At 44.2% G+C, this 16831-nt stretch overlaps 1 protein-coding gene across 2 annotated transcripts in view; it reads left to right on the top strand.

Annotated features, from left to right (window-relative positions):
- abcc2 (ATP-binding cassette, sub-family C (CFTR/MRP), member 2) overlaps positions 1-16831 on the top strand; it is a 63314-nt gene that overhangs the window by 10740 nt on the left and 35743 nt on the right. For both annotated transcript variants that reach the window (XM_048608781.1, XM_048608782.1), the window contains exons 5-12: positions 156-278; positions 1188-1243; positions 1466-1691; positions 5201-5379; positions 8101-8278; positions 9214-9468; positions 11553-11618; positions 15209-15346. In XM_048608781.1, the coding sequence (XP_048464738.1) occupies positions 156-278; positions 1188-1243; positions 1466-1691; positions 5201-5379; positions 8101-8278; positions 9214-9468; positions 11553-11618; positions 15209-15346 (1221 nt within the window). The remainder of the gene's footprint in view (positions 1-155; positions 279-1187; positions 1244-1465; positions 1692-5200; positions 5380-8100; positions 8279-9213; positions 9469-11552; positions 11619-15208; positions 15347-16831) is intronic.

Here is a 16831-nt window from a genome sequence, read left to right as displayed (position 1 = left end):
GCCATTTGCACTGTGTGCTCTGTGTCATGGGCATTGAGAATGGGCCAGCTAACAGTGTTCCTGATTTGAAATGTTGTGCGCTCCGCTAATATTTCAATTCTCAGCCACAGCGTTAACCTGCTGATTGTTTTCCCTCCTGTCTCACCTCCGTTCAGGGAAGCCCTCCTGATCCGCCACGTTTCTCATTGTTTTGTATCTCCTACTGTCTTGAATGGATTTCCTTCATTGTTTCCTGTATTTCTGATGTATCTCCAGAAGATAAAGCTGCTGCAAAGAAGGTCAGTTTTAAAATTTTTGTGTGAGGGAATTAATGCTCACAAAGCTTTCCATCACAGGGACTAGACAGAGTAATGCTCCCTGTACTCTCTTAAACTGAAAGTAAACTGCCAGTAAAACTCTCCCTACATTGTTCCCATCAAACACTCTCTGAACAGGTATGGCATGGAGTTAGCTACAGAGTAAAGCTCACTTTACTCTTTAGCATCAAAGTAAAACTGCCTTCACTCCTTTACTCTGAAAGTAAAGCTACCTCTACTGTATACAAACACTACCAGAACAGGTACAACACGGGGTTAGATACAGAGTAAAGTTTTCTCTACACTATCCCCATCAAACACTCCCAGGACAAGGACAGTATGGAGTTAGATACAGAGTAAAGTTTCCTCTACATTATCCGCATCAAACACTCCCAGGACAGAGACAGCATGGAGTTGTATACCGAGTAAGGCTCCATCTACAGTGTCCCCATCAAACACTACCAGAACAGGTGTGTTAGGTACACAGTAAAACTTGCTGTATTCTTTTAAAGTGAAATTAAAGCACCGTCTACACTGTTTCCATCAAACACTCCCAGAACAGGTACAGCATGGGGTTAGGAGTTAGATATAACTTGAAGCTTTCTCTACATTGTCCCCATCTAACTCTCCCAGAATAGGTACAACACGGGGTTATATGCAGGCTAAAGCTTCCTCCACACTGCTGAGTTAATCCAGGTTGGTGAGTTGAAGAGGAAGTGTAGATTAGCCAGATTTCTAATTTGTGCCCAATTTCCGCTGAAGTCCGTGGTGGTGTGCAGACCTCATCTGATTGGCATGTTGTCCAGCTTCATTTCTTGGGCTACCATATGTTGGGAGTTGTCTTTGAATTCAACTTGTATTAGGTACAAATATTGTCTTCCTTTTTTGCAGAATCCACAAATATCTGCATCCTTCCTCAGTGAAATAACGTTCCATTGGTTTTCCAGGTAAGGGAAACCCTTCAAATTCTAGGTTCCGGGAAATTTTAGGAATGTATAAAGGTCACTTTGTTAGCAAAACTGTGGGATTAAAGGTTGATAGAGGGCAGATTCAATTGTACCTTTCTGAAGAGAATTGGTAAGCACAGGAAATGCGTCCAGACTTGGGAGTTTTATAATGTTTTGAATTTGACAGTAGGCTGTCATTAATATGTTAACATCTGTCGATAGCATGATGCTGAAGGGATACAGAAAACCCCTAGAGGCAAAACACCTGTGGGAGTTGAATGATGTTGATAAAACGCAAACGATTTATGCCCAGTTTGAGCGACATATGATGCAAGGCCTGAAGGAGGTGCAGAGGAAGATGGAGCGAAAGAAGAACAAAGAAGTTCACAAAGAGACAGAACAGATGAATGGCTTTAGCAGGAGTACCAGTCAGGACATCTTAGTCATGGTAGGTGGCATACAGGACCCCACCTTATGTACTGTGCAGCATTACCTTGTGCAACCACTTCAATCTCGTGGATGAAGACACATGTTTTCTTCATGATGCCAAGGATCAGGTACAATGTTGTGTCAGTCACATGTACTGTAAGGAATTTGCAACAAGGTTTGCTTATTATGGGATGTTACTCAGTTTTGTGAGGTGATCTGCCACATGTCCACTTTGTCACCAACTTGCTTTGGATGTGTCTTGACAGCCCCAATCCTCTAACTGGGACGATGTGTCCCTTGGATTGTATCGGACTCCGTGTGCTCAGTGGGTGAAGAATCCCCTATTGACACTGCGGGAAGTTGATGGTGCCCTCGGCTGGGTTTAGATCATCAGCTGTGGTCAGGAATGCCCATTGTTATGCTTTGCCAGCTGCTTGGCGGCATCAGTGGGAGCTGGGCTCACCCATAAACCTTACCAATGTTTAAAACCAGAGTGTGTGACTAGCAATGACTCAGTGCTACTTGTCCTATCACAGAGATCCCATTTAGACCCTGTACCACTGAGTGCAGGACTAAAGCAGATGGTTCTGGGACACTCTGGTTGATATGATTGATTGCAACTAGAGAAACAGTTGGTCTTTTGCAGGCCACAGTGCAGTGCTCACCCTCCTGCAGCCCTGCAAATCTTTCATTTTTAAATTCTTGTTTGTCTCCTTGTTGAAAGTTAATTTTGAACCAACTTCCACCATCAGTCAGTATGTTCCTGATTATAACCCATTGTATAAAATAAATCCCCTCATCTCCCCTGGTCCTTGCACCAATTATTTTCAATCTGTGTCCCCTCTGGTTACCAACACTCCTTCAAGGGGAAAACAGATTCTCCTTATTTTACTTCGTGAGAACCCTATGTAATTTTGAAGATCTCTGTTAACTCTCACCCTCGCCTTCTCTGCCCTAAGGAGAGTCATCCATAGATCCATAGAATCCTTACAGTGTGGAAGCAGGCCCTTCGGCCCCACAAGTCCACACTGACTCAGACATTCCACCCAGACCCATTCCCCTATAACCCATCTAATCTACGCATCCCTGGACACTACAGGCAATTTAGCATGGCCAGTCCACCTAACCTGCACATCTTTGGACTGTGGAGGAAACTGGAGCACCCAGAGGAAACCCACGCAGACACAGGGAGAATGTGCAAACTCCACACAGACAGTCGCCCCGAGGGTGGAATCGAACCCGGGTCCCTGGCGCTGCGAGGCAGCAGTACAAGTTCTTACAGAGAAAAAAATTAGAAAAATAAAGAAATAAGAAGTCCCACATTACAGATTGTAGGAATAAATTAGCAAACTAGAGAAATAAAAAGTTCAGAATAACAGTCCTTCTGACCCAGCCCACACTGGCACCCAACCTGCAGTCCACGCTGGGCCTTGACTCCAGACTATGCTGGGCTTCACCTTGAGGCCGGGAGACTGCTCTGGAATCACCTCGAGCATAAATCCAGGACTCAATTCCTTATGAACTCGGAGCTGGAGTAGACCATTCAGCCCTTAGAGCCTGCTCCAGCAGTTAGTAAGATCATGGATTTGATCCAATTCACATGCCCGCCTACCCCTGATAACCTATCACCCGCTTTGTTTAGCAAGAACCTCTACCTTAAAGATATTCAAACACTCAGCTTCAACCACCTTTTTAGAAAGAGAATTCAAAAACTCACATCTCTTGGAGAGAAAAATCTTCTGCCTCATCTCTCTCTTAAATGGGTGACCCATGGTTTTTAAACAATGATCCCAAAATAATGTTGGATATCTAAAATAAACACAAGATTCTGAAGAAGAGTTACACTGGACTGGAAATGTTACCTGTTTCTCTCTCCACAGATACTGCCAGACCTGCTGAGTTTCTCCAGCATTCCCAGGAAAACATCTTCTCCACTTTGGGGAGCGCATCATAAGATAGCAGACCCTTGTGGAGTTTATTTCATGATAGTTAATGACCTGAGAAAAAAATGGAAACTTTTTGACTCCATGGAAGAATCTAGACATCCCCTCCCTGTGGTCGCACAGATCCCTTCCAATACTTGATTCATTAAAAAAACAAGGCAAAGCTTGACTAAGGGCCCCTCCATGATAGATTCGGCTTTTTAATTCTGTATTTCAGGTTGGCCATAAGACTTAGCCAATCAATGAAAGAAACAATCTGTCCTTAATGAGTTGGAAGGAGAGCAAAATATTTTCCATAGTATTTATATACACACCACCCTGACCTGGAAAAATGTCACCGTTCATTTATATACCCACCATCCTGACGTGGAAATATATTGCTGTTCCTTCATTGCCACTGGGTCAGAATCCTGGAACTCACTTGAGGGTTTGGGTTATAAGGAGAGGTTGAATAGGCTGGGGCTATTTCCCCCTGGAGCGTCAGAGGCTGAGGGGTGACCTTATAGAAGTTTATCAAATCATGAGGGGTATAGATAGGGTGAGTAGCGAGTTCTTTTTCCCAGGGTAGGGGAGTCCAAAACTAAAGGGCGTAGGTTTAAGGTGAGAAGGGAAAGATTCAAAAGGGACCTAAGGGGCAACTTTTTCACGCAGAGAGTGGTGCGTGTATGGAATGAGCTGCCAGAGGAAGTGGTGGAGGCTGGTACAGTTACGACATTTAAAAGGCATCTGGATGGGTATATGAATAGGAAGGGTTTAGAGTGATGTGGACCAAATGCTGGCAAATGGGACTAGATTAATTTAGTATATCTGGCCGGCATGGCTGAGTTGGACCGAAGGGTCTGTTTCCATGCCGCACAACTCTATGACTCTATGGCTGTTTAACAGCCTTATGGGTCACCCCAAGTACTGGAGGGGTTGAAGAAAGCAGCTCACATACCCTCCTCAATTAGAGTGATTAGAGATGGACCCCACATCATATGAACAAAAATAAGAAGTATACACAGAAATAGCCTCCTGTCAGTTCTCTTCATCCAATCCCATCACTGTGTACTATTAATTTTTATGTCGTTTCACACCATGTGGGTGTCTCTAGCTGGGTCAGGCTTTATTGCCCATCACTGTTGACCTGGAAAAGGTGGTGGTGAACTGCCTTCTTCAACACCTGCGGCTTTTTAGCAGCAAGGACCCCCTCAGTGTTGTCAGGGAGGAAGATTCAGGATTTGGACCCAGTGACACTGAAGGAATGGCAGTGTATTTCCAAGTCAGGATGGTGGGGAACTGGCAGTGATGAGTTTCTGTTCTGTAGCTACTTTTATTGGCAACATCAGATCATTGGCAAAACCTGATTTGCACGAGTTTCAGTACTGGTGAATTAGCATTGGTTCTGAATGTAAATGCTTGTGTGGTTATACTCAATAAGCAGACGGCCCATATCCTCAGATAAAATCCAGAATGAGCCCCGTGCTGTCCTGGTTCAAAGCTGAGTATCTCCGCCTGTGTGGAGCGCCAGACTTGCAGGTTTCATTAACACCTTTGTGATTCTGACTGCACCTTGAACAGTGTCTCTGTCTCCCTCTTTCTTTAGGAAGAAAAGACCAGGAAAGACAAAAGGAAAAAGTCTGAGAAGGTGAAACTCGCACCAAAGACAGCTGAGGGGTGGCTGGTGCTGTCAATGCTTAAAAACCATCGACACATCCTCATCAAGGGGTTCATTTTTAAATTGCTGCACGATGCACTATTGTTTGTGAATCCACAGCTGCTGAAGTGAGTGGACTTGTACGGTATTAAAGATATGGAACAGGGCATTCAGTCCGACAGTTCCACGCTGTTGTTAGTACTCCACACAAGCCTCCTTTCCCATCTCTCTTCATCTCACCCAATGCACACATCCTTCTGTTCTTTTCTCTGTCTTGTGTTAATTCAGCTTTCTCTTCAATTAATCAATATTATTCACCCCTACTACTCCCTTTGTATTCTCCCCACTCTCTGTGTAAAGAGAGTTCTTCCGGATTCATTAACAACCGAAAGGACTGCGGATGCTGTAGATCAGGAACAAAAACAGAAGTTGCTGCAAAAGCTCAGCAGGTCCAGCAGTATCTGTGAACAAAAATCAGAGTTAACGCTTCGGGTCCGGTGACCCTTCCTCAGAACGCAGCAGCTGCCAGACCTGCTGAGCTTTTCCAACAACTTCTGTTTTACTTCCGAATTCATTGTTTGTTTTATTAGTGACTGTCTCAAAGCTAAGGCTCTGTTTTTCCCCAAAAGCTGGTATCACCTTCCCTCCATCTTCCCTGTTAAGCCTCTTCATCTTTTTAAGAATTAGAATGTTGGTCTTTACCTTAAGAGAGCAAAATGTCAAAGAATGGAAATTATAGAAAGCCTTGCGTTTACATAGCACCTGTCATGACCGCTGGACGGTTCAGCCAGTGGAATACTTTTCCAAGTGTTGCACTGTAGGAAACTCAACAGTCAAGTTGTATTGAGTAAGATGCCACAAATAGCAATGTGATGATGATCAGATGCTCTGTGTTGGTGGTGGAGAGAGACGTACTGATCGAGACATTGGAGAGATCTGCTGTGCTGTTCTTTGTGATAATGGCACGGGATCATCCAGCCGAACAGGCAGATGGGGACTTGGTTAAGCATCCCGTTTAAAAGATAGCATCTCTGGCAGTGCAGAGCCCCCTCAGTGCTGCACTGGAGGGTCAGTTTGGATTTTTGGTGCTGGATCCTGTGAGTGGGATTTGGACTTTGTGAATGTCTGTTTAATCCCCTGTCTCTCGCTATTTTCTCCAAACTTCTTTATTTCGGCCCTTCTCCTGCTGAGCCCTTTCGAGCCCATATCTTATTACCTCCATATCTTGTTACCTCCTGTTCTGAGGAAGGGTCACCGGACCCGAAATGTTAACTCTGATCTTTTTCTTCACAGATGCTGTCAGACCTGCTGAGCTTTTCCAGCAACTTCTGTTTTTGTTCCTGATTTACAGCATCCGCAGTTCTTTCAGTTTTTATTTCTTATTACCTCCAGATTGGACAATTCCAAATGCTTTCCTGATCACCACATTCCATAAACATCCATAGATCCAAATATTTTGGTGCCCCAATGACTGTTTCATGGTAAACTCCTTTCTTCTGTCACCTCCTATGCTCATTGACCCACACTGACTCTGGCCTGGGCAACTATTTTAATTTAAAATGATTTCAAAACTTCATATTCTTGTTAACCCCTGCATAGTCTCACCTTTTGACTCCAATCTCTAGCCCCACAGTACTCTGAGATCTCTTCCAATTCTGGCCTCTTGTGCATCTCCCAATTTCAAACACACCACTATTGGCCGCTGCACCTTCACATGTTGAGTCCATAAGCTCTGGAATTACCTCCTTAAATCTCTTTGTCTCTCTCTCTCTCTCTCTCTCTCTCCCTCTGCCTTTAAGACTCTCCCTAAAACCTATACTTCCTGAGCTCTGCTGGTCCCCTGTTCCAACAGCTCCTAATGTGACCCAATTTTCTTCAATCGGAGAGTGAGGAGTGTGTGGAATTCTCTGCCATAGAAAGCAATCGAGGCCAAAACACTGAATGTCTTCAAGAAGGAGTTAGTTATAGTTCTTAGGGCTAAAGAGTTCAAGTGGTATTGGGGAGAACATGGGAACAGGGGACTGAGTTAGATGATCAGCCGTGATCATGTTGAATGATGGAGCAGACTCGAAGGGCTGAATGGACTACTCCTGCTCCTGTTTTTCTAAGTTTTATTTGGTATTCTGCTGTGGAAGGGATATTTCTTACATTAAAACAGGTGCTGTATCAATAGATAAGTTATTGTGTTGTGTTTTTTATTCACATCTGGCACTTGGCCATTACCGGCTGAGCCAGCATTTATTGCCCTTCCTGAGTTAGCCTTGAGAAGGTGGTGGTGATTTGCCCTCTTGAACTGCTGCAGTCTACGTGCTGTAGGCACATACACAATGCTGTTAGGGAGGGAATTCCAGGATTTAGACCCAATGACACTGAAGGAACAGCGATATTTTTCCAATGGTGAGTGGCTTGGATGGAAACCTGCAGGAGGTGGTGTTCCCCTGTATCTGCTGCCCTTGTCCTTCTAGATGGAAGTGGTCATGGATTTGGAAGGTGCTGGCTGAGGATCTTTGGTGAATTTCTGTAATGCATCTTGTAAATAGTCCGCACTGCTGCTACTGAGCGTCAGTGGGGGAGGGAGTAGATGTTTATGGATGTGGTGCCAATCAAGTGGGTTGCTTTGTCCTGGATGGTGTCAAACTCCTTGAGTGTTGTCGGAGCTGCACCCATCCAGACAAGTGGGGATTATTCCATCACACTCCTAACTTGTGTCTTGTAGATGGTGGGCAGGCTTTGGGGAGTCAGGAAGTGAGTTACTGAACTGATGAAACAAGCTCAGCATTTCTCTGTTAGATGCCAACTTTAAACTTTTTTCAACCCTGTATTTTCTGCTCCTTTTTTTTAATAAACAGGCTAATGGTTTCCTTCACTGAGGACATGTCTGTTTACCAGTGGATGGGGTATCTGTATGCCGTGCTGCTGTTTGTCGTTGCCTTGTTTCAGTCTCTCCTGTTGCAGCAATATTTCCAGTGTTGTTTCCTGCTGGGGATGCGAGTGCGGACTGCAATCACAGCAGCTGTCTACAAGAAGGTACAGTACCTGAGAACGGGACCAATGCTGGGATTTGAGTGATAGAAATTGTGGGATTGAAATTTAAAGACTGGATTTGAAGGATCCAGAATAATTGGGATTGCAGGAAAGCAGATATTTTGGAGGATGGGGAAGGATCACAGACATACGGAGGGGTGGAGAGTTTTGAAAACTAGGATGAGGGTTTTATAGATACATGGCTAAAGGGATCAAAGAGTGTGAGGTGAAAGCAGGAACAGGGCACTGAGTTAGATAATCAGCCATGATTATAATGAATGGTGGAGCAGACTCGAAAGACTGAATAGCCTACTCGTGTCCTTATTTTCTCTGAGACTTTTGATGGACTGGGAGCCAGTGAGCAGGGTGGGCAAATGATGGATAAGTGGGATGATCTGATTAAAGATTAAAAGCCCAGAGCACATAAATGGGAGACATTTCTTTGTGAGCTACTACTCTGTCCCCTGAATCATTTAATAGGATCTACACTCATTCGCGAATGCACTCTGGCTCTGATTCATACCATAATGTTCTAAACTCATGTGGAATGTGATCTCCTTTCTAACCAGGAACATGTCCAGCTTTGCTTGAAGGAATTCCATCAAACTGTCCCCTCATCCCCTTTTGCCACCCTCTGGATGGGTAAGGGAGTGTAGTATCAGGGTGGGGGCAATTCCAGGTTTACTCTGAAGCTGTTTCTTGGTGGTTCTGAGGATGTCACACCATCTCTGTAGACAGCCTGTTACCTGCTCACTCCCATAAAGCCTACATCGAGGGCCCAAATCAACTAATTAACTAACTGGAACACATATTGCCAATAATGTGATTGTGCTGGGGGAGGTCAAAGTGGGGGCAGGTATGGGTGGGGGGTGTGGGGGAGTCGTGTAAATTCACATGATGTTCAAATTAGAGCTGTCCTTTCTCCTGATCTCCGACAGGCCCTGACTGTATCCAACACAGTCAGCAAGGAATCGACAATGGGTGAGATTGTGAACTTGATGGCTGTGGATGCACAGAGATTCAATGACGTCACAAACTTCATCCATTTGCTGTGGTCATCTCCTCTGCAGATTTTGGTGGGGGTTGTTTTCCTGTGGCAGGAGCTGGGGCCCTCGGTCTTGGCCGGTCTGGCAATCATGATCCTACTGATCCCCGTCAATGGGATATTGATGAGCAGAACCAAGAATCTACAGGTAACAAGATGCCAATTCTCAAAGATGCCTTTACCAAAATTAGTCCAAAGGGCCATGGCAAGGGTGCAGAAGAATGATCTATTACCAAGCATTAACATGTGGATGATTAGAGAAGGTGAGATCCATTTTGATTATACTCCATTCCCACCTCGTTGTATCTTCTTTACTAGGTTTTGGCTCAGCTCCTCTTCTATTAATACCTACTCTTCATCTCCATCACTCCTCTACCATTGACACCTACTCCTCATCTCTATCACTCCTCTACTATTAACACCTACTCTTCAACTCTATCACTCCACTACTATTAACACCTACTCTTCATCTCTATTGCTCCTCTGCTTTGTTGTCTTTTGCTGTGGGCACCCTCACCATGTGTTCCACTCACTCCTCCTCACTCTTTGTCAACAGCATAAAAACATTATCTTTCTAGTCACTTCAGTTCTGAAGAAGGATCACCAGACTCGAAACGTTAACTCTGTTTTTCTCTCCTCAGATATTGCCAGACCTGCTGAGTTTCTCCACTATTTTCTGCTGTTATTTCAGATTTCGAGCAGCCACAGTATCTTGCTTTTATTGCTAGGGAAGTTGGGACTGCTTTCCTCAGAGCAGAGAAGATTAAGTGAAGATTTACTTGGCCTATATGGGGGAGGCCATTGAGTGGAATTTCCTCCCTTTACCTCACTCCCCTCTCTTAAATCAACCTCTTTGGCTGAGCTTTGGTCTCCTGTCCCAGTATCTTGTGGGGTTTGGTCTCAAATTTTGTTTGGTAGTGTTTCTGTGAAGCATGTTGGATCACTTTAAAGGCACTACATAAATGCACAAGTTGCTGTTTCTTTCTTGTTGGAGGAACCATGTAGATAGATGTTTGGATTCTTCTCCTCAGAGCAAAGAGATTTATTTGAGGTAGGCAAGGAGAAATGTCTTCACTGATAGGGGGGTCAGTTACCTGAAACACAAGTTTAAGGTAATGAGAGTTGTTTGAATCATGAGGAGTTTACATAGGGAGAAAATGGTTCCAGTATCTGAAGGATCTGCTATAGGAAGGATATTAATAAACTGGAGAGGTTTCAGAAAAGATTTACAAGGATGTTACTGGGACTGGAGGGTTTGAGTTATAAAGGAGGCGGGGACTTTTTCCCTGGAGCATAGGAGGTTGAGAGGTGACCTTATCGAGGTTTATAAAATTGTAAGGGACACAGATATGTTGAATAGCAAAGTTTTTTTTTTCCCTAGGGTAGGGGAATTCAAAACCAGAGGATGTAATTTTAAGGTGAGAAGAGAAATATTTAAAAGGGACCTGAGGGGCAACATTTTCACACAGAGGGTGATGCATGTGTGGAATGAATTGCCAGAGGAAGTTATAGATGCAGATACAGTTACAACATTCAAAAGACATCTGGACAGGGACATGAAAAAGGTTTAGAGGGATATAGACCAAATGCAAGCAAATGGGACTAGTTTAGTTTGAGGAACTTGGTCAGCATGGAGGAGTTGGGCCGAAGGGTTTGTTTCTGTGCTGTATGATTCCATGACTCTAAGGATTGACAATCAAAGAGCACAGATTGAAGGTGATTGGTAAAAGCATAAGAGGTAACTTGATTGAAAGCTTTTTCTTTTATGCTCTTGGAATACAGTATTGATAGGGTGGAAAGAGACAGCACAGACTCAATGGGTTGAATGGTTTTCTGTCCTAGTCTGTGAACATGCTCAAGGAATTGAGTAACCTCCTGCTGTTAGTCATTGTGTAATTGGGTTGAGTTGGTGTGCTATCAGATAAGTGGGCAATGCCATCCTGATCATTAGAATGATCAGTTCTTCTTCAAGTGAGGTGTGCGGTGTTCACCTGCTCAGGTGGGTGGCACAGGTTTGGAATAGAGTATCAAAACAGCATGGACCAATATGATAGAATGACCAGCTTCTGTAGCTTCGGATCTCAGATCACTACAAAATATCAGAGAAAACAAGAGCAAAAAAATCATTTTTAAGTCACTCCTATTGGTCATTGCAATATTTAAGTTGGGCAAGTCTTTGAAAGCAATGACTACTTGCAAAACAAATGTTAATATGACCTTTTATTCCAACAGATGAAGAACATGAAACTCAAGGACCAAAGAATGAAATTAATGAATGAAATTCTGAATGGAATAAAGGTAATTTCCATATATGGGTGCAGGAAACCCTGCTTGGAACAGTGAGAATGAACAATATTGCGAGTTGATAACTGGGTGCATGAGGATATGTGGCATTTATTCCTAAGAAACCCTGACTGCCTGATATATGTGCCTCTCAGAGAAACTCAACATTAACACTAACAATTAATCTGCTTGATTATTTCCTTGTAAACATTCAGGTACTAATCTTCTGAGTCTGCAGGGGTGAACAGGTTGGGCTTAAATTTTGACAGGGAGATCATGAGGTGATCTAATGGAAGACTTTGCAGCATGAAAGAGCACGCATTTGTCTAGCACCTTTTGCAACCTCAGGATACTTCAAAGCCCACAGCCAACGAATTACTTTGGAGAAGTATTCATTGTCATCGGAAACATGTTAGTTAATTTAAGCACAGCAAGGTCCCACAATCCGAATTGTGATAATCAGTGAGCGATCAGTGAACGATCAGGGATGTTGATTGAGGGATTAAAAATAAAGCCAGGAAGTCAGGAAACCCCCTCCCCTGTTCTGCCTTGCCAATAGTGCTCATTGGATCTTTTTAATCCACCTGAGAGAGCAGATGGTGCTTCATATTAATGTCTCATCCAAAAGATGGTGCATCCAACACTTCAGCACTTCCTCAATACTGCACTGGCATTGTCTACCTGGATATTTGTGCCCAGGTCTCCGGAGTGGAACTTGGACCCAAGACATACTGGCTGAGTAACTATCAACCATTGTGTGGAAACATTCAGCTGTTATGGGGCCAGATTTTCTGAGAGCCAGGGAAGGGATTGTTTGATGGTGAATTGTCAGTGGTTGTCATCATCACTTCTCTGAGACTGACTGCAAGTTCATATTACCAGACACAGAATTCCTAAAGTTATGTTCTGTCACTTAGGACTCTGTCACAGGCTGTGTGTGCTAATGTCGTGAATGTCTCTATCACCCAGTCAAGTGTCAGTGCATCTTCTCAGATCATGCCCCATTCCTTATCAATGTCTGGTACTTCTCTGTCTTCTAACTCCACAGCCTCTCCGATGTTGTTTTGTTTGTACAAGATTTGCCGACAGATTCCTGCTAACACTGGCCTGTAGGGTGTACAAAGTCCATCTGTAGATTCACTCACTGCCTCAGAAAAACAACATTTTAATCCTTACATTTTTATTACCTTTAGCAATGTCCTGCTGATCAGACAAACAGGACCTTGTCATAAGGTCCGATCCTCTGACCGTTCAGCAATGAGCATGGTGCTCCATGGTTCTGTGTTTGATTATATGTGTCCATTGACTGTTCATTGCTCACCGTGTATGATGAGTTAAGCCTGCATTTGGTCATTTGGATATAGTAACTAAACTGAAGTAGGTTGCTGTAAGGATGAGAGAACAGCCATTTTAAAGCATTCAATGCTACATCTGCTTTATGTGTTGAAGCAAGTGTATCATAGAATCATAGACTCCCTACGATGTGGAAACAGGCCATTTGGCGAACAAGCCCACACCACCCCTCTGAAGAGCATTCCACCCAGACCACCCCCCTACATTTCCCATGTCTAACCCACCTAACCTAAACATCCCTGGGCGTTACGGGCAATTTAGCATAGACAATTTGCCTACCCTGCACATCTTTGGACTGTGGGAGGAAACCAGAGCACCCAGTGGAAACCCATGCGGACATGGGGAGAATGTGCAAACTCCACGCAGAGTGTCGCCCGAGGATGGAATTGAACCCAGGTCCCTGGCGCTGTGAGCCACCGTGCCGCCCACAGTATCATCTTGCTGGGGAGGTAGTATTGTAGGCCTTGTAGTATTATTGCTGGAATGTTAATCTAGAGTCCCAGGTGATGTTTCTGGGGCCCAGGGTTCAAATCCTGCCATGGCAGATGGTGGAATTTGAATTCAATAAAAATTTGGAATTAACAGCCATATAATGATGACCATGAATTGATTGTTGGGGAAAAACCCATCTGGTTCATTAATATCCTTCGGGAAAGGAGACTGCCACCCTTACCTGGTCTGGCCTACATATGACTCCAGACCCCCAGCAATGTGGTTGACTCTTAACTGCCCTCTGGGAGGGGCAATAAATGCTGGTCTAGCCAGAGACACCCACATTCCATGAATGAATGAATAAAAAAAAACTCTGCATATCTCCAATACAACAGCAAGTAAGTGAGGTAAACTCGAAAAATAGGAGGAAAATATCAGTGAATCATGTAACAGATTGCAAATGGCATAAGAAGGACTGTCGTTATTGGGCAGTATGTCAGCTGTGGATCAGTGGGTAGCACATTTACCTCTTGAGTCAGAACATTGTGGGCTCAAGTCTCACTCCAGGGCTTGAGTACAATAATCATAGGCTGTTGCTCCAGTGCAGTACTGGGGGAGCGGACTGAGCTGTTAGATTGTACTCTTTTCCAAATGAAACTTTAAACTATCTACCTCCATTGTTGGGCTTGGTCAGTAAAATGCTGGCAGTGTCATCAACAGTACTATCATGCAGCACTTGCTCAGTAACACTCGGTTTGGGTTCTGCCAGGGCCACTCAGCTCCTGACCTCATTACAGCCTTTGTTCAAACATGGACAAAAGAGCTGAATTCCAGAGGTGAGGTGAGAATGACAGCCTTTGACATCAAGGCTGCATTCGACCGTGTGTGGCATCAAGGAGCCCTAGCCCTAGAAATTGGGGCAAACTCTCCGGTGGTTGGAGCCATACCTGGCACATAGGAAGATGATTGTGGTCAGGAGTGTGATTGAGTACTCCCCATTTGCTTGGATGGTGCAGTTCCAACAATAATCCAGGACAAAGCAACCCACTTGATTGGCACCACATCCATTCAGTACCTCGACCAATACAGCTCAGCATCAGCAGTATGTACCATCAATGAGATGCACTGCAGAGATCCACCAAATATCCTTAGACAGCACCTTCCAAACCCATGACCACTTCCATCTAGAAGGACAAGGGCAGCAGATACTTGGGAACACCACCACCTCCAAGTTCCCCTCCAAGCCACTCACCATCCTGAATGGGAAATATATCACCGTTCCTTCACTGTCGCTGGGTCAAAATCCTGGAATTCCCTCCCTAACAGCATTGTGGGTCTATCTACAGCACATGGACACCTACAGCAATGGTTCAAGAAGGCAGCTCACCACCAGCTTCTTAAAGACAGCTGGGGATGGGCAATAATTGTTGGCCCAGCCAGCAATACTCACATGTCATGAGTGAATTAAAAAAGATGAAAGATTCTTAGGCACTGGAGAGACCAGGGGAATTCTGCCTGTCGATATTTATCCCTCAGTCAACATTGCAAAAACAGATTATCTCTTCTTTATTACTTGTCTGTTTGTGGGATCTTCCTGTGTGTAAATTGGTTACTGTGTTTCCTGCAGCATAACAACGAGAGTACTGTTTTAAAAAAAAGTACTTAACTGATTGTGAAGCAATTTGAGGAGTCCAGTGGCTGTGAATACACAACATGCAAGTTTTTATTTCTTAAGTTCATCAGATGACTAGATGTGCTAAGGAAGTGTGGTCAAGCAGGAACAAGTTGTGTGCTGAAGGTTGTCGTTTTTATGTTCGAAGGTTATGAAGTTTTATACTTGGGAGCCTTCATTTGCTGAACAGATTTTTGGAATAAGAGACAAGGAGTTAAAGGTGATGAAGAAATCTTTCTATCTGTTGACCGTTGCTGTTTTCCTTGTCACGTGTATGCCCTTCATGGTGAGTGATTACCATTCTATTAGGTTTTCTTGATTTGAGAATCTTTTTGTGCATTTGTCAAAGAGGTTTGGTGTCAAAAAACTTCGCAGAGTCACAGTGGTGTGTTATGGTGCAGAAGGAGGCCATTCAGCCCACCATATTGTATCAGCTCTTCAAAGGAACAACATTACTTACTGCCAATCTCCCGCCTTTTACGCTGTACCCTTGCACATTATTTCTCTCCAAATATTCATCCAATACCCTCTTGAATGTCTCAATTGAACCTGCGTCTGCCACATTTCCAGGCAGTGCATTCCAGACCCTAACTCCTCATAATGTGAGAAAGTTATTCTCATATCGTATTTACTATCAATCTATGTTGTTGATCCTTTCGCAAGTGGGAACAGCGTCTCCCTATCTACTCTGTCCAGCTCACTCATGATTTTGAGAACCTCTATTAAATCTCCTGTCAGCTTTCTTCTCTCCAAAGAGAACAGTCACAAATGCTTTGGTCTAACCTCATCACTGAAGTTGCTCATCCCTGGAACCCTTCTTATAAATCGCTTCTGCCCTCCCTTCAGTGTATTCACAGCCTTCCTGTGATACAGTGCCCAGAACTGTACATAGTACAACATCCGAGTTCCCAGTGTCTTACACAAGTTCTTGTGCTCTGTGCCCTGATCATAAAGCTAAGGATACTGTATTTTTTTATTAAATGTGCACTCCACCTGTCCTTCTGCCTTCAGTGATCTGTGCACACATAACCCTTTGTCCCTCTGCTCCTGTAGTCCTGTTAGAATTGCAACCCCCTATTTTATATTGTCTTTCAATGCTCTTCCTACTACAATGCATCGCCTTTCGCTACATTTACATAGCACCTTTAATGTTGCAATTGCTTCACAAAAGCATTATCACAGTTTGACCCTGAGCCACAAAAGAAGGTGTTCAAGCAAGTGACTAAACAGGTAGATTTTCAGAGATAGTAGGAACTGCAGATGCTGGAGAATCCGAGGCAATAAGGTGCAGGGCTGGATGAACACTTTTCTGATGAAGGGTCTAGGCCCGAAACGTCAGCCTTTCTGCTCCTATGATGCTGCTTGGCCTGCTGTGTTCATTCACCCCTGCACCTTATTGCCCCGGTAGATTTTCAGGATTGTCTTCAAGGGAGATGGAGCGATGGCATGAATTCGGGAACGAATTCTGGAGTTTAAAGCCCAGGTGGCTGAAGGCACGGTGACTAACTGGGAAACAATGAATATTACGAATGTTCCAGAGATTGGAATTTTAGAGGCACAGGGCACAGGACGGAATTCCAGGCCAAGAAAGGGTTTGAGAACAAAAGGCAGGGTGAAAACCATGGAGCACTTCACTCACTGGGGATTGGGAGGGTCGGGGGGAATGGGGTTGGGGAGACTTAGTGGACATTGGGGTATAGAGGGATGGGGAGACTCACTGGGGATCGGGGGTTGAGTGTTTGGGGGAATGAAAGGGGGAGATTGACTGGGG

Source organism: Rhincodon typus, chromosome 20 (genome assembly GCF_021869965.1).
Source record: "Rhincodon typus isolate 14 chromosome 20, sRhiTyp1.1, whole genome shotgun sequence".
Classification (NCBI taxonomy): Eukaryota; Metazoa; Chordata; class Chondrichthyes; order Orectolobiformes; family Rhincodontidae; genus Rhincodon; species Rhincodon typus.
The sequence above is the reverse complement of the archived record's forward strand: the minus strand, read 5'-3'. Positions and strand labels throughout refer to the sequence as shown.